The sequence below is a fragment of the Dasypus novemcinctus genome, chromosome 5 (genome assembly GCF_030445035.2).
Source record: "Dasypus novemcinctus isolate mDasNov1 chromosome 5, mDasNov1.1.hap2, whole genome shotgun sequence".
In the NCBI taxonomy this organism is placed as follows: Eukaryota; Metazoa; Chordata; class Mammalia; order Cingulata; family Dasypodidae; genus Dasypus; species Dasypus novemcinctus.
The window spans coordinates 129,341,969-129,369,417 of record NC_080677.1 but is presented as its reverse complement, the minus strand read 5'-3'; the positions used below and the strand labels follow the sequence as shown (position 1 = coordinate 129,369,417).

At 36.6% G+C, this 27,449-nt stretch overlaps 1 protein-coding gene and 1 pseudogene across 4 annotated transcripts in view; both read right to left on the bottom strand.

Annotated features, from left to right (window-relative positions):
* Positions 1–27,449, bottom strand: part of CUL1 (cullin 1) — a 124,806-nt gene that overhangs the window by 46,715 nt on the left and 50,642 nt on the right. For all 4 annotated transcript variants that reach the window (XM_058297518.1, XM_058297515.2, XM_058297516.2 and 1 more), the window contains exons 2-4: positions 20,952–21,252; positions 2,893–3,067; positions 386–553 (exon numbers count right to left, since the gene is read on the bottom strand). In XM_058297518.1, coding sequence (XP_058153501.1) covers positions 386–553; positions 2,893–3,067; positions 20,952–21,091 — 483 coding nt within the window. In that variant the 5' untranslated portion in view covers positions 21,092–21,252. The remainder of the gene's footprint in view (positions 1–385; positions 554–2,892; positions 3,068–20,951; positions 21,253–27,449) is intronic.
* On the bottom strand, positions 6,550–9,826 carry LOC139438989 (small ribosomal subunit protein uS3-like; annotated as a pseudogene).

Sequence of the window (27,449 nt, the reverse complement as noted above, 5' to 3'; positions counted from 1 at the left end):
AGAACAGATGATGGCCAATCAATAAGTCTTGTACCTCAGGTAGGGGAGAAACCATACTGATTTTGGGAGGAAGGTGGGTCCTGGGAGTAGGAACATTCAAGTACTAAAAATGAGACAGGCCCTGGGCATAAAGAACGGTTGGTCAAATAATTAAACAGGGAGCTTTCAAAAAATAAATACAGAAGTGGCCAGAGTTGTATTTAAAATCCCAATTTACTCATCCTTCTTTTCTTGCCACAAAATATTTAAGAGTCATTTATAGTAAATCAAAGTAAAGGAACTTAGTTTACTATTCTGAAAACAGATATTTGTTTAGATTCCCCTATGAAAAGATGGTACATCTTTTAAGAAAACACATTTGAAAGGTCTTCTAAAAAATTCTTACAGAATAGATTTCATATATTCCTTTTCGTCCTTCATCACATTCACGGCGAACCCAATGCCGATTGAGGTAGGCACAAATTCCATTCAACACTTTGCTTGAAAATCGATAATCTTCCCATTGTTGAGTATAGAATTTCAGTACACTCTCATCCATCAAATCTTCTCCATCCTAAAAAGAAAAAAAAACTAAAAACTAAAGCTTTAAGATGACCAATTTTTGTCACATAAAATTAAAGAAAAAATCAGTTAAAACAAACCTATTGTATTAACATACACTGATTATATAGTTTTAGAAAGGTTCTTTAATTTATTCTGTATACAAAAATAAGCTACTGTTTATTCTCATAAGAACATAGCTAGTAAGGTTTGGACTAAAAGAATTTTAATAAAATCCTTTCATTTCAAAATACACAAACTGTTTTCATTGTATTATATGCATATACATTCATAAAAAGTGCTTTGAACTTTCAGAATGTAAGGGTAATTTTTTTCTTTATTAAGGAATGAGGAACCCACCTTAATATCCTTATTTTTGATATTTTCCCTCTGTTAAAAAAAATTAACTTGTCTTCATAACAATTTAAACTATGGGCCAATGCTAATTCAATTTTTAAAATACATTAACTTCCTTCTTTAAGTTTAAAGTTACAAAAACTTATAGAGGGACTGAATGTGGCTTGAACAGTTGAGCACCCACATCCCACACGGGAGGTCCCAAGTTCAGTTCCCAGTCTCTCTTGAAAAAACAAAAACAAAAGCAACAAGCAAAACAAATGGGAAAAAAAAAAACAAAACCCCAACTCAGGAAAGTTGACATGCCTCAGTGGCTGAACACCAGCTTCCCACATACAAGGTCCTGGGTTCAATCCCTGGCCCTGGTACCTCAAAAAAAAAAAAAAAAGAATATATATATTTATAGCTTATTGTTGTACTTTGTTGCATTTTCATACAAACAAATGCGTATGATGGTACATATGCATGTTTTCTTGTTAACAGGGCCTAATAAAGAAAATATGTATTTACCAAAATTTGTTTTACTGAGATTTGCATAATTCAGGCCACAATTTTATTTGAAGGAGACTAACTTGAAATTTGTCCCTTAGGTATTAATCGCACCACAAATAATGTCTTACTCTTTATACTGCATATTATTTTATATTATATTATTGCAGCTGAATGGCACTAAACATGAAGTTAAGAATGTAGGTAGCCCCTCCATGAACCAAGGACCCGAAACAAGCCATTTAACTTTTCTGAGCCTCAGTTTCAACTGTAAAATAAAAGGTTCTTGTCAGATCGCAAGTTCCATATATAGAGAGAAAGATAAAGCTTTATCTATATGGAATACAATATCCAATAATCCAGGCAAAAACATGATTATTTTGATACAACCGAATCCTAGTTCATTTAAATTTAAATACTAGGAAATGTACTTTAAAATGTAAAGTTAAGTATGTTTTTATAAAATGCAAAATACCACTGATGGTATGGCTATCAATACCTGTACACAATACAATATACTGTCCCTGACTTTAGTACATGAAATTAGTGCCCACTTTATAAAGTGTTTACTTTAAAGTATTTATTAATACAAGTATATAAAATATAAATGTAAATAAAAAGGACAGCAGTTTCTACAGGAAACATGAAAATGGCACTCTCAGTCACAATTTATAGTTATTTGGCTGTGATCTGTTAAAAACATGTTTAAATTTCCTATTAGCTTACAAAATATATGAAGAAAAACAAATTTGGAACATGCTGAAATTTTTGCATGTTATCTGTGTAAATAAAAAAATCTTTAAAGCCTATACTCAGACAAGTCTCTGCATATTTTCCAGGAGAGAGTACAGATGTCTTCACTCACTCTATGCAATATGTGTAGCACCAGATGAAGGAGCCACATACCCATCCTGTGGCTGGATGTAAGGCATCACACTGCCTTTGCTAGAGAGGATGAAGACTGAGAAAGAAAAAGGCAGAAGGTGAAGGGGAAAAGACTCCATCACTGCCAAGCAGAAGGTTCATACTCAAATGAATGGATATTCACAGTGAAACCCATCTTACAAAGGTATAACTTCATAGTAGTTTTGAAATATACTTACGTGACCCTGTGTAAAAAAATCCCTTGGGGTTGTTAGGTAGTCTTACAAATATTTAAACATTTGATACAGAATAATGTGGCTTCAAATTAAAATATAATTTCAATACATAATTATAAACTTTAAATGTTCATCAATTTCTAACAGTAAAATACAACACGGTTAATAATTTAAGGAAAGTACTATTCTGGGTAAGGTTATCAAAAGCATCTAAAAACAAACAGCCAGAATATGGCTTATGAAGATTTCATCTTTATAACAATACCAAAACATCTTCATACATAAGTGAAGGCCTAAAATGATGAATGACACTGGAAAATTTAGCATTTAAGTTGGAATTATTAACTTAATACATTTTTTTTTAAATCCTATTATAATTGTTCCATGTATATGTAAAACATCTTACCTTAAGAAGATTTGTCAAGTAATTCTTCAAAAATTCTTTAAGTCGTTTGTATAATTCCAAGCCAACAAACTGAGCTCCACCAGGTGTCTGGCCCTTTTTAGATTTAGAAGGAGGGACTCCAGCTCCTCGTGCTTGGTTTGACTGGTGTACACTTGTACAGTAGTTATAAACATGACTTGGAGAAAGGTTAAGGAAATTAACTTGCATAATATGATCATCTTTATTTCTTCTTATAAAATATTTAAATATCTGTAAGTTTCCAATTTATCAACAAAATCTGTCAAAAAAGAACGTGGAAGTAAGATCCTATTCACAGTATCAATAAAACTGAAGCCGACAAGCCCCATTCACATGCTCATCAGCAGACATGCTGTCAAGCAAGATCTTGATTGACTTTGCAGAAAACTGTCCTGAGAGTCTATTAGAAGGTATGAAAATGAGCAGAAGGTACAAAGGAAAGGTTGCAAATGAAACAAACAAACAAAACTAAGCACACAGAGCAGTTAATATTTACTTCAGGAAAAAAAGTTACTAACCATAGGCTATAACAAAGTCCAGCAACACCTATACTTCTATAAGCATACATGTTATAAGAGGTCATCAAGGATTACCAAACATCTGAAGAAAACCTTAACTGGAATTAAAGACCAAATTTTAGAGGAAAGAGAAACTTTCCTGGGAAGAGAAAACTTAAACACAAAAAGTCCAACATCAATATCCTCATAAGAAATACAAGACATTCACAAAACAAAATCAGGATGCTATAAAACAGCAACATTCAGGAGAGACAGAGAGAGAAACTTTGAAAATTAAAAACAAGACAGCAGAGAGATAAAACTGAAGAAAAACCCCACAAGGTAGAGCAAAATGACAAAGAAGGAAAATAGGGGAGAAAAAATAGGAAAAGTGGAATATGTGCTCGGGAGAATCAACATCTAAATGACAGGAATTGGAAGAAACAGAACACAAAGAAATTAGAAAATTTCTCACAACTGAAGCAAACGAGTTGTTTTATGAAAGGATCCACTAAATGCCCAGAACCACGGATTGGAAGAGACCCACAGGAAGTAACATCACTGTGAATTTCAGAACTGGAGAAGAGAAGATCCTGTAGGTTCCCAGAGGAAAACAAATTGGGCACAAAAAGATTCAGAAACCAAAATGGTCTTCGACTTCTCACTGGGAAGAAGCACTACAAGCAAGACAGCAAGGCTGGAATGCCTTTAAAATGTGAAAGTAAAACTAACTTAGAACTCTAAGTAAAACAGTAATCATTATGAAGATAAATTAAAGACGTCTGTCAGCAATGGTCTCAAAAGCTTTACTTCTTTTCATTTCTTCACAGAGTAAACTACAGACAATATCCTCCAATAAGGCAGCAAACAAAACAAAACGAAACAAAAGCAAGTGAAAAGAAACAAACAGAAAACAGGACAGCCAGTGTCTCCAAAAAAGTGAGGGGGATTGACAGACCGATGGTGAAGGGAGATGCTAGGATAACAACTACAGAGAACAAGTGGTCCAAAGGCGAACCAGAAGGCTTAAGAGTCTAACACACTATTGGATGCTGTCCCAGTGCCCTCTCTTGTTTTACCAGCTGTTTACCAAACTTCTGAAAGACATGCTCCACCAAAGTAAGGAGTAAAAACAAGAGAAAGACATGAGATTCAGGAAACCAACCCAGAGAAAGACAAACAGAATTCCAAGCCTAGTGGCAAAATTAAAAATGACAACTGTATACAAGCCTAGAGAGCAGCAAGGTTCGGAGAATGGAACACTCCAGGAAGAAGGTTGCCAGAGAAAAAAATTAAGAACTTTTAGATCACCCAATGTGTTTGACCTATAGTCTATTGGAAGGTATGAAAATAATTAGTAACAAGTACAAAGGCAAGTTTGCCAATGAAAAACAAAGCAATGATTAACCTCAGGAAAAACAAAAGGTTAATCACCATCATCTATTATTATGTTCATCTATGACTATCTCTATAAGCATAAAAAAATATTGAAATAACCAAACTTTATTTCAAAATTTTTATAAATGAGTTTAAATAAAACTACACTTTGAGGATAAGGGATAAAATCTGAAGATATGACAAGGCAAGAACACCAGATCCTATTACAATAGAAAGTCATAAATATCTAAATTTGGGAAACCGACTTTGGCCCAGTGGTTAGGGCGTCGGTCTACCACATGGGAGGTCCGCGGTTCAAGCCCCGGGCCTCCTTGACCCGTGTGGAGCTGGCCCATGCGCAGTGCTGATGCGCGCAAGGAGTGCCCTGCCACGCAGGGGTGTCCCCCGCGTACGGGAGCCCCACGCGCAAGGAGTGCACCCATAAGGAGAGCCGCCCAGCGCGAAGGAGGGAGCAGCCTGCCGAGGAATGGCGCCGCCCACACTTCCCGTGCCGCTGACGACAACAGAAGCGGACAAAGAAACAAGACGCAGCAAAAAGACACAGAAAACAGACAACCGGGGGAGGGGAGGGGAATTAAATAAATGAAAATAAATCTTTAAAAAAAATAAATAAATAAATATCTAAATTTGATAAAACAAAAAATAACAGAAAAAAACAGCTTAAGTTTAAAACAGCTACATCTGAAGGTAGGAGTTTAAGAGAATGGGGATGAATGAGGCAGAGAACCACTGTATTTCTTTTTAAAATAAATCTTTAAATACTTAAATACCTTCATGTATTATTTGGATAGTGAAGACAACAGTGTTACCAAGTCAAAGAAAAAAGCAACAAAACATAAGATTCTGATAAATTTAAGAATTTATTATATAAAGATATTTCAAGGGAGCGGATGTGGCTCATAATGTTAAGCATCCAATTCCCACATGGGAGGTCCCAGGTTCAGTCCCTGGTGCCTCCTAAAACCAAAAATAAATGAAAAACGAACTCAGGGGAGCTGATGTGGCATGTGGCTCAGTGGTTGAGCACCGGCTTCCTACAACTGAGGTCAGGGGTTCAATTGCTGGTCCCTGTACCTTAAAAAAAAAAATTTCAAGTCAGAAGAAGATTTTCAGTAAATGGTATTAGGGCAAAAGACTTTCAGAAAAGATTCCATATTCCAAAATTCATGACAAATGGATTAAGAATTAAAGTATGAAAACCGAAACCAGAAAATATAGATGGACAACCAGATCTCAGGTTGGAGGTTTGTTTTTTTTTTTTAAACCAAATATGCAAAGTCAAAATCCACACAAACTAAACCCAAAGAAGTATTTCTAGAACTTGAAGACATCATGTTGAATGAAGACACAAAAGAACAAATATTGCATGATTCCACTTTTATGAAACTCTGAAGAAATTTAGACAGAGAGGAGACTACCAAGGACAGGGAAGGGGACTGTGAATTATTGCTTCATAGGTACAGATTTCTGTTTGCAGTGATGAAATGTTTTAGTAATAGAGATAGTGATGGTAGCACAATATTGTGACTAATATCACTGAATTGTACACGTTAAAGTATTAAAATGGGAGATTCTGTATTATATATAATACCACAATAAATTTTTTTTAAAGTTCTAGCTATAAGACATTAAAACCTCCATACAGTAATAATGCCATAGTTAAAAAAAAATTAATCTGTATATATATATATGTATGTATATATATATATATTTTTGCCTTTTTAAAAAGTTTTATTAAACGTTTTTATAGAGCAACATCGAGACTCCAGATCCAGCTCTCAAAAAAACCCTTTGAAGCAGTAGGGACTGGTTGGGGCATGGCAGGCGGCTCTGGCTGCCCACCCTTCTGTTCTGAGATGGGAGTGGTGGGTAGGATGTCATCTCTGGGTTCCAGGATGCTCACATGGTCAGGCAGGGGCTTCTTAGGACCAATCTTACCACTTGGGTCCCAGGGCAGCATGATCTTCACTTTGATGCCCAACACACCCTGTCTGAGCAGCATATGGCGCATAGTAGTACCAACATAATAGTTGACAGGGTCCCCACGGTGGATCATTAGGCTATCCACAAACTTCATGGATTTAGCCCTGTCCTCGCAGTTTCCCAGACATCACGACCTGGCAGCCCTTGTCTCCATTCTCCATGATGAACCTAGCAGGCCCTCCATACAGCAAGCTCTCCTAGGAGTTTGGAACGCAGAGACTGCCTGGGCAATGGCACATAGACCTCTTGTAGCCAACTTTTCAGCATAAAGGACTACACTTCCCTCAGGGAAGCCAAACCTCTTCTGAACTAAGCAATCAATTCCAGGATCCAACAGCCTTTCTCACCAAGAACATTCTGTGTCCTGGGCTAGAATAATGATTTCTGTCCTGGTTGGTGTAACTCAAATCTCAACTCCAGAGCAGCCAACTTCAGCTAGCTCCCGAGTGAGAAACTCATTCAGTTCAGCTTTGAAGATTCCATCAGCAACAAACTTCCTCTTCATGGAAATTTGTATCACATCTTGCCGCCACTCTCCATCAAAAGGAAAAGCCCTATGTTTTTAATTTTGAAAATACTTTCGTAAAAATTATCTCCAACAAAAGATTACTACCTTTAATAAATTATAGTAGCAATATTTAAAATACATCTCCATAGAAACATGCACAAAGGATACCAACAGGAAATTCAGGTGAGGCTTCAACAGTACAGAGAATCACAGGTAACAATACATAACTTCCTTAAGCCCATGAACCAGTTTTGATACACTATATTCTCACACTCCTCTCTTAATTCCACCTACTCACTGTTCCACCTTAACTTTTTAGTAAAGAAAATATTACAGGTTATAACTCAAATACTGTCTATTCCTCCCTAATTCTTCTCCTCTTACCTCTTACCCTAGGGACAAACACCCCCATGAATTTGATTCTTTCATTCCCATGAGTGTTTTCATATTTGACCACATAAAAATATCTGGAAAAGAGGATTGTTTTCTATGTTTAAAATTTTTAAACACAGAAATTTTAACATTCATTTGCTTCTGCCATCTGTTCCTGATAACATTAAGAGCTACAAGTTGTATATAATATCCTATATAATATTGCTATACAACAATTTATCCATCCTCCTGTAGACAGACCTTGCTATAAGGGTCATTTTGATGAGTTCCAGTTTCTGGTATTTTCAAGCTAGGCTGCAAAGAATATTCCTAGAATGTCCCCCTTGCATATATGTAGGAGTTCCTTGTAGTGTAGATATATTGGGTGATAGGACAGGTACACCTTGAACTTTATTATATATTGACAAATTTATTCTCCAAAGTGGTTGTAGAGATCCTTGGCAGTTTGAGTTTTCACTGCCCACAACCTCACCCACATTTCTTCCACTACAATGAGACTAAATGTCTTAGAAATTTGTCATTTTCTCTTCTGTATTTTGTTTGCATTTTTTTAAAAACTAAGTTTCTCATACACTGATGGGACTGTAAAATGGAACCACCACTTGGAAAACTGTTTGGCAGTTTCTTATACAAATTGTGGTAAATTCGAATCTTACTCAACAATGAAAAAGTCAGACACTAGTTCTAAACTATGGTGACAGAAATCAGAATGATCACTGTTTTTGTGAATGGTAAGGACTGACCAAAAGGAATCTGAGGGGACTTTCTGAATCTTGACTAGGGATTTTTTTACACTGGTGTATTTTCTAACAAAAAAAAACACACACACACACACACAAAAAACCAAAACTCAAACTATACACTCAGGATCTATAAATTTCTAAGTATATAAATGCAACCTAAATTTTTTTTTAATGTAAGCATATAATAAAGACTTCTGCTACACACTGAAACACTGAATATTGGTTTGTCTTTTTGATTTGTAATTTACTGTGAAAAATCATCCTTTGTGAATTATGTATTACAACTATCTTCTTGTAGTTTATGACTCATCTTTCCATTATGGTATCATTAGATGAATTTACATATTTACTTAATCATCATATTTATCCCAATTTTCCTTAATGGTTGTGTTTAGGAAATCCTTCCCTATCCCAAGGTGGTAATTCTACTACATCTTTTTTTTTATTTTTTATTTTCATGTATTTCTCTTCCCTTCCCCTCCCCCGCCCCGCCCGCCCCAGTTGTCTGTTCTCTGTGTCCATTTGCTACATGTTCTTTTTTTTTTTGTCCGCTTCTGTTTTTGTCAGCGGCATGGGAATCTGTTTTTTTTTTTTTTGTTGCGTCATCTTTGCTGCGTCAAGTCTGTGTGTGCCGGGCCATTCTTGGGCAGGCTGCACTTTCTTTCGCGCTGGGCGCCCCCCTTGCGCATGGGGCTCCCCTATATGGGGGGCACCCCTGTGTGGGGCGTCACTCCTTGCGCACATCAGCACTGCACATGGGCCAGCTCCACAAGGGTCAAGGAGGCCTGGGGTTTGAACCACGGACCTCCCATGTGGTAGATGGACGCCCTATCCACTGGGCAAATTCCGCTTCCCTCTACATCTTAATGCTTTTTCAATTAGGTTTCTAATTTACCTAAAAATAATTTGTAAATGAGGAAAGTCATTTTCCACATACCAAAACTACTTATTAAAATGTCTATCCTTTCCTCATTGGTAAGTACTGTTACTTCTAGAAAACTGCCCATTTAAAACTATGGTTTCCAATGGTCTCCAATGTACTGGTCCAGTTGTTCAGTCTTCCAATGGTCTCCAATGTACTGGTCCAGTTGTTCAGTCTTCTACTTTTAAAATGTCTGCTTTCTATGTAATGTCTAATTATTTCCAATTTTTTTCCTTGGTGCATTTTGCCAGAAACTTGTACATCTTTTAAAGAACCAGTTAGGGGTTTTAATAGTTTTCATTATTCTATTTTTAATTTGTTCTGTTTCTTTGTTTACATGTGCTCAAAAAAAGGTGAGCCTAAACCCTACAACTTCTCTAATTAAAAAAACAGAAAAAACTTAAGTCTGATAGACTCTTGATAGACAAGTTTCGTTTTACCCTTTACTGCTATTTGGATTTACTTCCATCATCTTGTTTTTTTGCTTTTAAGTTTTAATTTTAATTTTTTAAAAATATATTTAGAGTATATAAATGTTAGAGAATATATAGGGGATTCCAACATGCCCTGCTCCCTACATCTTCCACATTAGCAACATCTTTCATTAGTGAGTACTATCATCTTGTTTTCTATTTTATACAGATATTTTATATATATATATATATATATATTTTTAAGCAAGTACCAGGGATTGAACCCAAGACCTTGTCCATGGGAAACAGGCTGAGCCACACTTGCTCTTTCTATATTCTTTTTTTATGCCTCTTGTATGCTTCCTTTCTGCAATCTATTGGACTGATCATTTCCTTTATTCCATTATTTTCCTTAAGTTATTAGAGTTATAGTACACCAATCTGTTCTTTTAAACCTTAAATTTTGGTGTACACACAGGGGTGTCCCCCACGTAAGGGAGCCCCACGCGCAAGGAGTGCGCCCTGTAAGGAGAGCTGCCCAGCACAAAAGAAAGTGCAGCCTGCCCAGGAATGGCACCGCCCACATGGAGAGCTGACACAGCAAGATGACGCAACAAAAAGAAACACAGATTACCGTGCCACTGACAACAACAGAAGGGGACAAAGAACGACGCAGCAAAGAGTCACAGAGAACAGACAACCAGGGTGGGGGGGAGGGGAGAGAAATAAATAAATAAATCTTTAAAAAAAATTTTTTTTTTGGTGTGCATACTTTGTCTTTCACCAATTGCGGAAAATTCTTGGTAATTCAAATATCACCATTCTTCCATTCTACCTTTTCCTAGTTCTTCTATCACATGCAGTTAGGACACTTTCATGTTGCCTTCTATTTCATTCAGTTCTATCCACTATTACTCAATTATTTTCCATTTCTTTATCTTTGTTCAAACTTGTGATTTTCTCACCTCTACCCTTGGTTGACTCTTTCAGCTGGGTCAAATTTGCTGTTAATTTAAATGATTTTACATTTATTTAATTTCCATGTTCCTTTTTAAAATCAGTCCTGTTTTTCATAGCATTTGTTCCTTTTTTAAAAAAATTTTCTTTCACCAATTACTTTGATTTGAAAACTGGGAGTTCTAATTCTGCTTGGTATATATGCAGACTTCTTCAATGTACTCCTGTGCTTTCTAAATAAATGTTTTAAGCTTATTTTCAGGAAGGTTTTGGCATTAATCTCCAAGCTTGCAGAAATCCCAAAACAAGCTAATACTGTAAACTCAAACCCCAAACACAACTGAGATTATACAATCTCAAGACAGATTTTCCTCCCAGCCCTACCATACCCAGAAATCAGCTCAAACTACTTTTCTTGTTGCCTCCCTGAAAGAGCAGATCACTGTTTTTTAAAGAATATAAGCTTTCTGGTGTTCTAGATTTCCATGTAACTTCAGTTCCAACTTCTCTCCTTGCCCAAGCACAAGGCTTGTCTTCTTTGTGGCCAGAATCTTCCAGCCCACCTCTCCACAAAATCATCATGCTGCCAGAACAGAGGATTATAATGGTTACTGCTCTAGTTTTAGGCTCTCCTCATTTTTTTAGATGAGAGATTTCTTTAATTTTCTTGCCAAGCCAACAATGCATTTAAATTTTACTACATTTTATGCAGCACCCAGTTCTAGGTGCTTGATTCCAAAGACTTTTCTAGGTTATCTAGTTCAGCCTAATGTGTGTTTCTTGGCATTTGTTTTAGTTTCCTCATGCTAAAGCAAATACTATGCAGTGCATTGGCTTAAACAATGGGAATTTATTACCTCACAGTCTTAAGGATAGTTCAAGTCCCAATCAAGGTGTTATCAAGGTCCTTGGTTCCCGTCACATGCAATGCACATGGTGATCTCTCCTTTCTCTTCTGAGTTCCATTGACTTTCTGCTTCTGGCTGCTTCTTTCTGCTGCTTTTTCCTCTCCCTTGTGACCTTCCCCCAAGGCCTTCAGTAACAGAATTAAGACCAATGCTGGGTTACACCTTCTAAAGTAACCTTATCAAAAGGTCCTGTTTATAAGGGTTCACAACTAAAGGAATGGGTTACGTTTAAGACCATGGTTTTTTTCTTTTTGTGAGTACATAGCTCCAAACCACCACAGTAATATACCTATTAACCGAGTCTTAAAAAAAAAATTAGGGAAGTGGATGTGGCTCAAGCATTTGGGTCTTCTACTAAATGGGAGGTCCAGGGTTTGATACCTAGGGCCTTCTAGTGTACAAGCTGGCCTATATGACAAGCTGGCCCAAACAAAGTTCTAGCCTGCATGGAATGCTGCCCTGGCACAGGAGTGGCCTACATGGAGAGCTGGTGCAGCAAGATGACGCAACAAAGAGAGACACAAAGGAGAAATAAGAGACACAGCAGACCAAGGAGCTGAGATGGCACAAGAGAACAATCACCTTTCTCCAACTCTGGAAGGTCCCAGAATTGATTCCCGTAGTGGCCTAATGAGAATACAAGCAGCCACAGAAGAACATACGGCAAATGGACACAGAGAACAGACAATGGAGGGAGGTGGAAGAAATAAAATCTTAAAAAAAAAAAAAAAAAAAATTAAACCCGGTGATTTCTTAAGGTGCAGGAAAACAAGAACTTATGTACATTAGAGGTCAGAGTGTATACTGTTACAATTTTCTGGAGTGAAATTACAAACTAAACAAAATCCCTAAGACATTTCTTTGGATACAGCAATTATACTTGTAAGCTATTTACCATAGGGAAATTATCATGGAAGCAGCATACACTTAGCTAGCAAACTATTACTATTACATCATTATTCATAATGGTAAAAAGCCTTGACAAGAGCGATGTAGCTCAAGTGGTTGACTGCCTGCTTCCCATGTACAAGGTTCCAGAGTTTGATCCCTGGTACCTCCTAAAAAAAAACTAAAATCACAAACAAATGAAAAAAAAAAACAACAAAAACCAACTCTCCACTGGGGAGTGGATGTAGCTCAATGGTTGAGTGCCTGTTTCTCATGTACAAGGTTCTGGGTTCAACCCCAGGTTCCTCCTAAAAATATTTTTTCAAAAATTAAAAACCTTAATCTACTTATCAAACATAATTAAATACATTGTTGGAACCTTTTGATGAAACAGTATCCAACTTTTAATAGTCACAGAATACACCATGATTTTAAAGACTGCAACATATTTACCAAATTTCACGTATCCTAAGACATCAATCAAAATGTCTCATTACTTCTAGTAATGAAAAGAATATACTGCCAATTAAAATGATACAGTGCATTCTTATAAGTGGAATTTTTGCTTATTAAAGGATTAATACTCTTTTGGACTCAGGTTTATCAATCCTGTAAGCAGATAAAAAAGAGAAGTTAAATAAACTGGTTATTTCTAAAATGTTTTTACATAAAGTCTGACTCTTTTCTTCTACTCTCCCATTCATTTTTTAAGTTTTGATCCTGAGCTTTCTTGGCATTAAAAGTACCAATAGTTTTTTTCTTTCACTTTCCTTTGTAAATGGTGCTTGAATGGTTTGGTAACTAAAACAATTTGCAATCAAGTTTGGATAGGTGCAGATAATGACAGCTATGTCATAAACAATACCTGGCCAACAAATGACTTTAGGATGCACTAAGAATTAAAATGTTATAAAGAGAAAAAGAGTCCTAGAGTCAACAAATGCTGTTACATTCACAGATCAATATGGAAAGACATTAAAAGGACACCAATAAGTGAAAAGAACAAGTAAAATTGTTAGTGTGATTCATTAGAATAGGTAAATCCATAGTGCTGGAAAATAAATTTGCAATTTACCAGAGGGTAGAGGGAAGGAGGAATGGGAAGTGAATACTTAATGAATAGGGGTGTTTTTACGGGTGATGGAAAAGTTGAAACTAGACGGAGCTGGTGGTTGCCCAACATGGTGAATACAGTAAATGCCACTGAATTATACACTTTAAAAGTGTTACTTACATGTTATGTGAATTTCACTTCAATTTTTTAAAAACATCATTTCTTGAGGCAACTATGCAGTATCAATAGTAATTTCTGTGGGTTTATGAAGGCAGATATATGATTTTGCAATCCTGAAGTCTATTTCAATAGGACCAATCAGCAATGAGTTGGAAAAATTGTGGTAATATTACTAGGAGTTACATTTGCATAAGGAAAGCTAATAAAAATTTATAAACTCCATTTTAAATTAAATGTTACACTCTGAAAATTTATAAAGCACTGAAGACCATTTTTAAAAATCATCTATAAGCTAATTACCTAGAGACAACACTTTCAACAAGCTGGGGTAAAAACTTTTCTAAAAAGTAGGCTGGTGCACTGCGGATTCACGTTACACATTTTTTCTTTAGCAATACATTATCAACATTATTCCATGTCAAAGAATATTCTTCAATGTATTTTTAATGGTTGTTTAAAGTAATATCAAATCCTTAGTGTTGAAGATTTGGATGGTTATTGTTTCCTATTAATAAAATATGCTGAATAGATGCACACAGACAATTTGAATAGTTATTTCCTTAGGATACAGTTAAAAGTTTTTAAAAAATTGGTGGGCGAAAGTACAAACCCAGTTTTAAGTCCTTAGAAATATATATGTATTAGGTAGTTTACATACGGAAAGGTTATGAAAAACTTATGATTCGATTTCTCTGACATAAATGATGCTCATTATATTAGCAAAATATAATATAAAACATCTGAATAAAAAGTAGAAGATGAAAATTGTCCAAGTACATTTATTTAGTTAGATGGTTTTCCAAAATGGACATGGATTATCATTAATCTATGGTGAAAACAATGTGCTATTCATTCCTTCTGCCTGGTCTGTTTTTCTATGAGATTTTTTATTTTCTCTAAAGCAAAGAATTCTACAGTAGGCAGGCAAAGGAGAAAGGCTGTCCCTTGGAATACTCCCCTTGCAACCAAACCACAGGCACTAGAAAAGAGATGGCAAGGAACAAAAACATGGACTTCAGAAGAGTGACAGAAGCAGCTGTGATAGGATAGCAAAGAAACCAGTGTTAGGTAGGACTCAGGAACCAGCATGCCCTAGTAAGCTATCCTTTCAAAGCATATCCTGCAGCCTGCCAAGTGTAGGAGACTGGGTGAAAATAAAAAAGCAACTCTATCCCCAAAGATCATGAACTCTATCACAGAAGGATTACATGTGAATTCAGAATACGCTTATGTTACAGTTTACTGAGAGGTAAGCAGCCAAGACTAGGAAACATGAATGTGATCCTTATTCTACTGGTTGGGGGAAAAAAGAACTTGAAAACATAGGCTAAGAAAGCAGAATAAACCAATTCAGTTCATAGCACTGCAGAGAGAAAATAAAAAGAAACTTCGAAGTGTTTATGAGGACTTATTCAAGCAGACAGGAAGATGACATCAAGGTAGACATTTTGAAGTTTTTGATTCCAAGAGTGTAAACTTTTAGGTCTAAGGAGCATGATGATTGCATTAGAATTTTCACTTGAAAATGAGAGGCAGGTAGACCTAAGGCCTCACAAAAAGAAACAATCTCAGCCAGGTGATCTGATCGCTAAACGACATAGGTTTATTCCTCTGTTACACCACAGGGATCAACACACTTTATGGCATTTCCTTCATATATACCTACTCCACCAGTCAGGAACTGTATTTGTTCTGAAATAAAACAGGTGTTCAATAAATGCTAGGTGAATAAACATTACCTATTTCAAGTTCAAAAGGAAAAAAAAAACCTACAGTTCTTCACCCATGTGCAGAGAACGTACTCTGATATTTTACTGCAGAAAATTGTTCTTGTATTGTAAATGTACATACTATACAGAAAATGAGAAATGAATAGACAGAAGCACTGAGCAGGCAAACATAGGCGGAGGTGCAGGTGCAAGCAAAGACTTAAGTCTACAAACTTAAAAAAAAATAAATAAAGCCTGGAAAAGTGGCAAGAAACAAAGTTGACTGAACTAGTTAGAGCCTTTTGTTTGGAGATGCTCTGGAACTTTTCTTCTTTCTTTACTCAAATTCCCTTTTCTCTCAATTGACATTTTGAGTTGAAAAATCAAGACATATGTTTATGCTATATAACTTACCTTCTTGTTTTAGCAACCATAAATACTAGCAGTTCCTAAAGACTCTTAAGCATACTTGTTTCACATACAGACACAGGCCACATCCTCAAGAAAACACATCCCAACTTCTTCAGGATAAACAAAAAGTTAAAAATCTAGGAATTAGACATTAGTCAGAGTCATGGGAAGAAAAAGAAATCCCTCCTTTTTCTCTCAACCAGTTTTCCCTCTCCTGCCCTTCTTATACCCATTTTCCTTCACCAACTGCTGATAATCATCTCTAATTTTGAAGAGTAATACTAGAATAGTAAGATGGGATGCAGAACTGTCTTCCCCTTCTTCCCTGAATCAAAGGCACCTCCTAACCAGAAAAATAACCTCTGGAATACAAGTGCAGATTTCACTGTGTAGAAGTCTTTAGGAGATTATTTTAAAAGGCAATACAGGGAAATGGATTTGGCCCAATGGATAGGGCATCCGCCTACAACATGGGAGATCCAAGGTTCAAACCGAGGGCCTCCCTGACCCGTGTAGAGGTGGTCCACGCGCAGTGCTGATGCGCAAGGAATGCGCCCTGTAAGGAGAGTCACCCAGCGCGAAGAAAACTGTAGCCTGCCCAGGAATGGCATCACACACACAGAGAACTGACGCAGCAAGATGACCCAACAAAAAGAGACAGAGATTCCGGGTGCTGCCAACAAGAATACCGCTGGCAAGAATACAAGTGGACACAGAGGAACACACAGCAAATGGACAGAGAGCAGACAATTGGGGGGGGGGGGCACAAGGAAGCAGAGAGAAATAAATAAAAAATAGGTCTTTAAAAAAAAAAAGGCAATACACAGTAAGTGGTTACTTACATGGGAGATCAATTATACACCTGTAAGAGAAAACTTTATATCTTAATATAAATGGAAGTGTAAATATACTCTAGAAAAATGTCAGTATTACTCAAAGCGTTTCTAGCTATGACAATAACAGTTTATTGAAGTTGCGTGTAAAGAGTGGAGCAGAAGAACATAATTACATTATAAAATATAAGCAGAATTCTATTATTTCATCTTTACCTTTAAAAATTAATATATTGGAAAGTGTATGTAGCTCAAGTGATTGGGCTCCCATCTACCATATAGGAGGTCCAGGTGAAGGTGTGCCTGTGCAGTGAGCTAGCATAGCAAGATGGCACAATAAAAAGACACACAGAGGACAGACAATAAGAGACACAGCAGACCAGGGAGCTGAGGTGGCCCAAGAGATTAAGCACCTCTCTCCCACTCCGGAAGGTCCCAGGATTGGTTCCTGGTGCCATCAAAAGAGAAGACAAGCAGACACAGAACACATAGCAAATGGACACAGAAAGCAGACAATGAGCGCAAAAACAATGAAGGGGTTGGAGGGGGAGATAAATAAAAATTTTTTTTTTTAAAAAAGGTTACTATATTGAAAAGTTGACCAAAATACTTTTCTCTGGAACTTCACAAGGAAAATTAAGAAAATCAGTATTTTGAGGAATGTGATTCATTCAAATACCGTATCAATACAGTGGTTAAAAGCATAGTTTCTAGATTCAGACTATTTAGAATCTGCATCATCACTTAACAAATGGTTGATGTAATAACTAGGCAAGTTACTTAAGCTTTTGGCGATCCAGTTTCCTACATTAACAGAAGGGGATTACTACCACCAACCCTCAGGAGTGATGAAAGCTTTAAGTAAGATGTATATAATTCCTAGCACAATGATTGACACATGGGACTCAACCAGTAACTACTATTTATCAATATTATCTAGAATTAGAGTCAGATATTCTAGAATTATTATGAAAATAAACTTGAAATGAAGACCAATGTTCCCATGCATTTGAGAGATGAACTGAGTAAGTGAAGACCTGACATCTCTAATATTTCAGAGGAATCTGGGGGAAAAAATACAACTTTGAAAAGTAAATACTAATCAGTGATAAAATATGGCATTCTATTAGGTCTTAGGAAGGAAACAGCAAGTTTACCTCAGAAAATTTCAGTATTTTGTTTCATAGTATCAATATTATTCATATAAAAGAAATCCTGATAAACCCCGTCCCCCCTCAATCAGGCAATTTCTGAAGCAATGAAAAAGCAGCCTAGGGAGCAGGTATAGTTCAGTGGTTGAGTACCTGCTTCCCACAGATGAGGTCCTGGGTTCAATCTCGTGTACCTCCATTAAAAAAAAAAAAATCCTAAAGTTAATATTGGATTCTTCATCATGAATATTCTGAGTTAATACATGCTCTTTATAAAAGCTTGACAAAAGTCAGCACTGAGATTTTTGTTTGTTTTTTTAGGTACTGGGGGCTGGGGATTGAACTTGGGACCTCATATGCAGGAAGCCGGTGCTCAACCACTGAGTCACATCAGCTTCCCTGACATATTTTTTTGTTTGTTTTTTTCATTTGTTTTGCTTGTTGTATGGGAACTCTCATGTGGGAGGCAGGACCTCAACCACATCCACTTCCTCAGCACTGAGTAAATCTGATCACCCATTTTACTCAAAACATTGTCAAAACTCCTGACAGAAATAAAATGCATCTGAAGACAAAATTTCTTGCAATTGCAGTTTTTCAAAATAGCGTGATACAAACTTTGAAATCAATTCTAAAAGTTTCAAAAATGCTCTGTATGATAGCAAAATCACTGGAGAATGTGCATACCAACCCAAACATTTATATAATGTTCTGGATGTTTGTTACAAAACTAGAAGGCTTCACTGACATACTGAAACATCAACTAACATTAAGAAGTTAAAAACACACCTTTAGCAATTAGTCTATATTTTCTAATCTTAAATGTCTGAACATGTTATCTTCTCAGAACTGAAAGGAAAAAAATACCCAACTTAATAGTGGCAGTCTTAAAAAAAAAATTAAAATTGCAGGTATCAGAACATGACAGAATTCAGTCTACTTTCTCAGAGTCCCTAATTGCAAAACATTCTATCAGACATGGGACTTATCCAATTTAGTAAAAAATTACATATTAATAAATTCTCCAGAGACAGATGAGCAATTAAATCTCCTTAGTCTACAAGTATTGTTTTATTTGTTTTGTTTTGCATACTAGGAATGCAACAAAGGACTTCATCTCACTACTGGAACCACCATCTTCAGCTTTATTACTTAAAAGAATTTTTAAAAAGTCATACTCAGTATGCCACAACTCTCTTCGGTATAATAATATCATCTCATTTTGCAAAGACTTTATCTTCCCTGAAGTACTCTCCATACCATGACAAAGCAATCCCACTTCCAAGTATATTCCCAAGAGAAAAACCACACAAAAGTTTGACACAATGTTCTTAACATTATTCCTAACAGGCAAAAAGTGGAAACAACCAAAATGTCTACCAACTGATGAATGGATACAATGGAAGTAAAAGAGGGCAGATACAAAAGACTACATATTGTATGATTTCATTTCTGTGAAATGTCTAAAAAAGGTAAATCCACAGAATCAGAAAATAGATGAGTGGTTGCTGGGGACTTGGAGGAAGGAAAAATGGGAAGTGATTGGTAATGGTATGGGATTTCTTTTTGCAGTGAATGAAAATGGTCTAAAATTATATAGTGGAGATTTCTAAACTACTCTATTATATATCACAATAGAATGTATTTTATAGTATAAGTGAATATACATGTATAAACATGCATATATACATACAATAAACAGAAATTAACTTATGGATAAACATAGTTTCATACCTAAGTTAATGCTAATTTTTAAAAGAACTCTAAAATATTAGCATAGTTGAAGGCAAACTGTAATATCTCCTAACCAACTTTTGACAATCACTGATACATATTAAAAATTAAACATATTTCTCCATTGAGCTAGCAATTTTAAACTCCTACAACCAGCAAAACAGAAGCAATCTGCTTTCTAGTGAGTTAGCTTAGTTTTAATTTGAATTTCTTATATATACATAGAATCAAGAACTTTAAAGTTAAATAGTGTATCTGAATATATAACAGAGAACATAAACTATATATTTTACATTCTTATAAGCTTCATAGCATATATGTGTTCTTTGCACACATGAGGGACTAAATAATGAATTTGCAAAATATTTTAATATCACATTTGGAAAACAGGAACAAAATGATAAAACTTTTGCTCTACAATGCTATCCCTTTAGATCACATCAGAACCAGATAGTAAATATTTTAGGCTTTGTGGATCATATGGTCTCTGACACAACTACACAATTCTATCCCTGTAGCACAAAGGCAGCAAAATACAATCTGTATAGACAATATACAAATGAATGACCAAGACCAGATTTGGCCTGAAGGCTGCAGTTTGCTGATCCCTGCTTTAGAACAGCACTATCCGGGAAACGGACTTTGGCCCAGTGGTTAGGGCGTCCATCTACCACATGGGAGGCCCGCGGTTCAAGCCCCGTGCGTCCTTGACCCGTGTGGAGCTGGCCCATGAGCAGTGCTGATGCGCGCAAGGAGTGCCGTGCCACGCAGGGTGTCCCCCGCGTAGGGGAGCCCCACGCGCAAGGAGTGCACCCATAGGGAGAGCCGCCCAGCACGAAGGAGGGAGCAGCCTGCCCAGGAATAGCGCCGCCCACACTTCCCGTGCCGCTGACGACAACAGAAGCGGACAGAAGCTGACAAAGAAACAAGAAACAAGATGCAGCAGGAAGACACGGAGAACAGACAACCGGGGGAGGGGAGGGGAATTAAAAAAAAAAAAAAAAAAAAAAGAACAGCACTATCCAAAAGAATTCTTCACAATGACAGCTATGTTCTAATATCTGGTTATTGAGTACTGAAAATATGGCTTGATACAACTGAAGAATTGGATTTTAATTACTTAATGTTAATTGTTTTAAATTTAATAGCCACACGTGGCTACTGTATTTAACGGCACTGCTTCAGACTGCTAATTAGCCAACTGCATCACTGTTAAAAAAAAAAAAAAGTAAACCAGGTAAATTAAAAAGCTAAAAATGAATACTGTGATTATATTAAAGGATGAACTAGAAAGTGAAAACATGATATTAAATATTTCAAAATCTAAGCAAATTAATCTTAGCTCAAATAGTAGGATACGTGTAGAGTTCCATATATCTGGATTTTGCCATACTTTGTCTGGTATAAACTTGTTGGATTCCAGCTCTGAGATCATCCCAAATCTGGTCAAGGCCAATTTGCTTTAGTCCATGTGGATTCTGACTCCTGTTTGATGACATTGTGAGTAATATTTTGAAGTTGTCCAGTGCAGCAATTCTTTTTCAAGATACAGCTAATTCTCCATTAGATGAAAGTATACAGTATCATTCCAAATTTATTCACAGTAGCTCAGAAAGGATGTCCTTTAAATGTAGAGAATGAGATCTCATTGCAGGCAAACCTGAAGAAGAAATAGAGAAAATTATTTCTGAATATCCTAGGTGCCATATGTTGACAGAAAAATTCCGTTTCAGTCCATAGGCATTAGGAGGTACCACTCTAATCCAGAGATTATCACATGTGAAAACACCATATTGCATGGTCTGATCATAAAAATATGCTTATTTACATTTTATTCAAAATCATTGATTATTAGTTCTCACTTTAGAAAGGCTGGATAAAACTTTATATAAGCATTAACTAACTCTGCTGCCTTTTTCTTGCCTTCTACAGTTATCAAAACCTAAAATATAGCACTTGATCTACATATAATTTAGAAAGACACAATGAAGCAAAAGGCAAAGGATAAGCTCAGAAAATTCAAAGAAAGAGAAATACAAGTTGCTAATAGGAAAAAAAACATTCACTCTTACTAGCACATTGTGAAAATACAGGTTTCACCCACCACATTGGCAAAAATACAAAAGTTAGTGTGAGTAAAGATGAAGTAAAACAATCACAACCTTTCCAGAAAGGAATATAGCAAGAATCATCAAAATTTAAATTGTAGGGAGTACATGTGGCTCAAGCAGTTGAGTGGCCCCCTCCTACACAGAAGGTGCCAGGAAGAGGGAGCCATGGGGGGAGAGGGGGGATTTTTTTTTTTTAATTGTAGCCCAAAATCAGAGAAAACTAGGTTTGACTATCAGCCATACACCTTTTTTAAGTATTTTCACTTCTCAATGTCTTAAGTCTACAAAATGGGCAAATCACCTTCACCAAATGGGTGTCAAAGTTGAAATAAGGGTGGAGCGGATGTAGCTCAAGTGGTTGAAACGGCTGCTTCCCATGTATGAGGTCCTGGGTTTGATCCCTGATACCTTCTTAAAAAACCAAACAAGCTCTCACTGGTGAGCAGATGTAGCTCAGTGGCTAATTGCCTGCTTTCCGTATATGAGGTCCTGGGTACAACCCCACTACCTCCTAAAAGTTTAAAAAAGATAATGTGTATATAAAATTCTTAACACATGGTAAAAGCTTAGTAAATAAGAGCTATTCTAACTAAGTGCAAAAAGCTACAGAAAAATACAATTTACAATACTTTAAAGATCTTAGATCCATTAAAAAAAAAGGACCTTGGATATTTAATACTGTATTACAGATGTATTTTAAGGATTGTTTATATACAGCACATCAGTGTGAAGGTTTAACAAGTATTTCTAGCATAAAATTAAGAACACCTAATTTTTTTTTTTTTTTAAGATTTTTAATTTATTTCTCTCCCCTTCCCGCCCGCCAGTTGTCTGCTCTCTTTGTCCATTCACTGTGTGTTCTTCTGTGTCTGCTTATATTCTTGTCGGTGGCACCCGGAATCTGTGTCTCCTTTTTGTTGCGTCATCTTGCTGCATCAGCTCTCCATGTGTGTGGCGCCACTCCTGGGCAGGCTGCGCTTTTTTCTGCGGGGCGCTCTCCTTATGGGGTGCACTCCTTGCGCATAAGGCTACCCTACGTGGGGGACACCTCTGTATGGCAGGGTACTCCTTGTGTGCATAAGCACTGCTCATGGGTCAGCTCACCACAAGGGTCAGGAGGCCCTGGGTTTGAAACCTGGACTTCCCATATGGTAGGTGGATATTCTATCAGTTGAGCCAAATCCGTGTCCCAAATTTTAATGGACTCATAACCATGCTGATTTTATATAAATAAAGCTCTATTAAAGTTAAAATCAGTTGCCTCTGGGCAAATGATTCTAACACCCCCCACACACACACACACATCCTGTCTTTCACATTCAAAGTCCCATTGATTTTAACTTCTGAGGTCAGTTCAAACCCATTCAACTTCTCTCCATTCAATTTTCTCCAGTAATTCAATCATCTTTTGACTGAACCTCTAGTGGTATAGACTACCATTCCTCTCTATCCATTTGTACTATCCCTCATCCATTCTTCACACAGCAATCAATCTAAAATTAGAAATCTAATTAGATTTGTCATCCAAAGAGGAACGGAGAGTCAGAGAAGAGTTTAAAACAGGGAAATCCTTAATACGACATCATCACATTCTTTCCTAGCTCTCCATTTGCCTCTGACAAAAACCCCCTCTTCATCTCCCTTTTCCTTCTTGGATATGACAGTCTCCATACTTGAGGATCTCTGCATTTACTGCCAGACACAAAAGGGCAAATATGTATGACTTTACTTACATGAATGTAATTAGTATCACTACATTGTGCACATGAAAGTGGTTAAAATGGGAAATTTTGTGTTGTATATGTATTACCACAATAAAAATTTTTAACAAAACAAGACAGGCACAGTTTATTTTCTTAACACTATTATTATGGTGTTATTACTTTCTAAGAAGTTATCCCATTAAAAACTTCTGGTAAACAACTTGTTTGTAAACTGGAACCCTTACCTATTTGTATACTAAAATTCTGTCTTAAGAGTAAAACTATGATAAAAGACATTTAGGGATTAACATGCATACTAGTCTAAATTTGAGGTTCTCTTCATTTTTAAGGTGCCAATAAACAACAAAACCATTAAAGAGCCCAAAGAAAAACCAGATTCACTGATTATTAAACTAAGAAATCCAAACAGATCCAATTCAAGGAGCTGGTAGTTTTAAAGCAAGTGCTGACAAATCAGAATTAATTATATTACTATTGAACCTATCCAGATATTTTGAAAGCCCAGTTTTTAAAAAATCTGCCATTTTTCTTTTAACTAAGAAAAACACTAAATATCCAGGACAGTATCAAGGATAAAGTCGAGATATCACTTATCCTCTGATAAAGTTAAATTCCATCAGATAAAACTGTCTATGTGGCTCTTCCTCAAAGATTAACATTTTTTCTATAATGTTTCTATTTTTATATTTCAGCATAAGTACACCAAATATATTCTTATACAGGCATACCTCACTTTACTGAAGTACACAGATACTGTGTATTTTGTAATTTGAAGGTTTGTGGCAACCTTGTATTGAATCATTTTTCCAACATTTTTGACATTTTTCTTGTCATTTTAATATGTACATTTTTTAAAGACATAACGCTATCACACACTTAATAGACTACAGTGTAGTGTAAACATGACTTTTACATGCACTGGGAAACCAAAAAACTTAGGGTGACTTGCTTTATTGTGATATTTCCTTTATTGTGGTGGCCTGGAAAGAACCTGCAGAATCTTGGAAGTATGCCTGTACATTTTTTCTTCTTTGTATTAGACTTATGAATCCAATTATGAGTCTTACTCTATCAAGACTCACTGAAAATGTGAGATTAAAAATGAACTTTTCATGTCAAAATGTCAAGTCTACTTTATTAACAGGTTTTTTTTTTTCAGTTCTATATATGGACACTTTGTGCCAGAGCACACCTCAGCTTCCTCCTTAGCACTCTATTCCAGAATATATTGAAAAGTTAATGAAATCTTCTACTCCTGTTGTTCTGTGCTTTATTCTCTTCTCTATTCCTTTCTTTAGTTGTTTCTACGGAGTGTATTTGCACATATCCTTATCTACCAAGTTTAAAGAGGACAACCTTGTTTTTCAATATCCCTTGGAGAACTTTAACACTCACAATATCACTAATACAGCAATTAAATCTAAAACTAAATCTAAAAAGAAACATTAAAAAGAAGCACATCTAGACACAGAAAGTAGATGAGAAGTTACAGGGAGGGGGGCGAAGTGGGGAGTTTTTGCTTAACAGAGTTTCTGTTTGGGGCCAAGAAAAAGTCTTTGCAATGGATGGTTGTGATGGCAGCACAATGAATGTAATTAATCCCTCTGAAATGTACACTTAAAAATGGTTAAAATGGGAAATTTTGTGCCACATTTATGCTATCATAATTTTTAAAAAAAGAAAAAGCATATCACTAAAATGTCTTAAAGGAAAGGTCATGCTAACACAGAAATAGCCAACCTGCTTGTCTCAGGCTGGATTTTCTGGAAACAGATGCTGAGTTTGTTACAAGGTATTTATTAGGGATAGACACCTAATAAACAAGAGAGAGGAAAGCAGGACTGGGGCAGAAATAGGTTGAACTGTGATGTTGAATTTCTTACAAGGCCTGTGCCTACCGGGTGAAGAACTCTGGAAGGAGGACTGCCAATGTCCCCAGTAAGGCTGAAAGGCCAGGACTTTATACACCCATTTCGCTGAGTCACTGCAAGTGAGCTGCCCTGGGATGGCAAGCAAAGGCGCTCTCTGCAACTTACACAAACCATAAAGGAACTGACAGCTGGAGTCTGCTGACCATACTCCCTTGAACCGAGTAGTAAGTCAAGTTCTTCCTTGAAGGGGTACCAGGTGGGACATCTCCATATCTACCACACTGCCCAAAGGGATACAAGATTCTCTGATAATGAAGTTTTCCAGTTTGACTGTTCTTGTTTTCTCATGTTTTTTCTTTTAAAAAAATCTGTTCTTGGGAAACGGACTTTGGCCCAGTGGTTAGGGCGACCGTCTACCACATGGGAGGTCCGCGGTTCAAACCCCCGGCCTCCCTGACCCGTGTGGAGCTGGCCATGCGCAGTGCTGATGCGCGCAAGGAGTGCCGTGCCACGCTAAGGGTGTCCCCCGCGTGGGGGAGCCCCACGCGCAAGGAGTGCGCCCGTGAGGAAAGCCGCCCAGCGTGAAAAAGAAAGAGCAGCCTGCCCAGGAATGGCGCCGCCCACACTTCCCGTGCCGCTGACGACAACAGAAGCAGACAAAGCCGCTGACAACAGAAGCGGACAAAGAAACAAGACGCAGCAAAACAGACACCAAGAACAGACAACCAGGGGAGGGGGGGAAAAAAAAACAAAACAAAAAAACAAAACAAAAAACAAAAAAAAAAATCTGTTCTTAAATCACCCAAGTTTGGTGAATTAAACTGATTATAAAACTCCTTGGAGAGCAATGAAACAGAATAGAGGTGGCCCACAAAAAGACTGGCTTATTAATCAATGTAGAATTTTCTGAAATATACCACTTTACAAACTATATACCTTCCATCTAATAACCAGGCCATCAGACTGTCAATAATCTTAAGGAGACTTAATAAAAAGTCAGAGAGGTTTTTAGGTACGGGGTAAAAATATTTTCCTAATCACAACACACAGCCAAAGAGCTTGGGGGATTCAAAGAGTCAATAGATATTAAAAGCAAAATGAAACACACCCTCTCCCCCCAAATGAATTTACCAATTGTGGTTATGCATATTCAAGAGTAACTCTCAAGTTTTAAGACACACAACCTACAATTTTGGTACTTCACAATTTGGAAACGCAAGCCTTGAGCAGCTGGCACACAAAAGAATCACAAGAGAGGGAAGCTAGTTGACTGCTAATGTCAGTCACAGCTCAGGTCACTTCACTGTCCTCTAGTCAGCACCACTGTTTATACAGCAATTCCCCAAAACCGTGCGCAGAAGCTCCATCTAGTTGCCATGAGTTAGAAAGACATAATTTTCTTTGATAGAAAATGAATGCACAAAACACAACCAATGAAGGACAGTAACCAATGGCAGAATCAGCTGTTCCCTAGCCATGGGCTCACAAAATCTGAACAAATTACAACATATAAAGTGCATGAACACTTTACTTTCATCTCACCCTAGGAAAATATAATCGAATGGAATGCACGAATCAACAGAAAGGAAAATGGAAGATGTACATGAAGAAGCAATTCTCTAGCATATAATCTCCGGAAATTAAGAGTACTAGAAATGGGAAACACATCAGGCATAATGTTGCCTGATTTTAAAGAATCTAAGAAAGTTTTTCATGATATCCTTGTGTGAAAAAAGGTGAGATATGGGCTGAATATGGAGCTGAATAATAGTTCTATTTCCTAGACTGAAAGAGAGTTGATTTGCTGGATTAATCTGGAAAAGAATTATCAGGAGTTTGGCATGCAACAGATTTCTACTGTAGGTTCTAACTTGCTCAATATTTGAATTTTTGAAAAAAAATCTTGAATATCACATAAAACTAGAGAAAGACTACAAAGAGATGAGTTAAAATAAGATGCTAAAAAGAGATGAACAAAATGAGAATTTTATTTTAGGAGGTACCAGGGATTGAAACCAGGACCTCATACATAGGAAGCAGGCACTCAACCATTGCAGCTACAGCTGCTCCCCAGGAAAATGAGCACTTAACAAGATTTTTTAAAACATCAAATAAAAGGATTTTAGTTTAAATTTACTGACTATAGAAAAT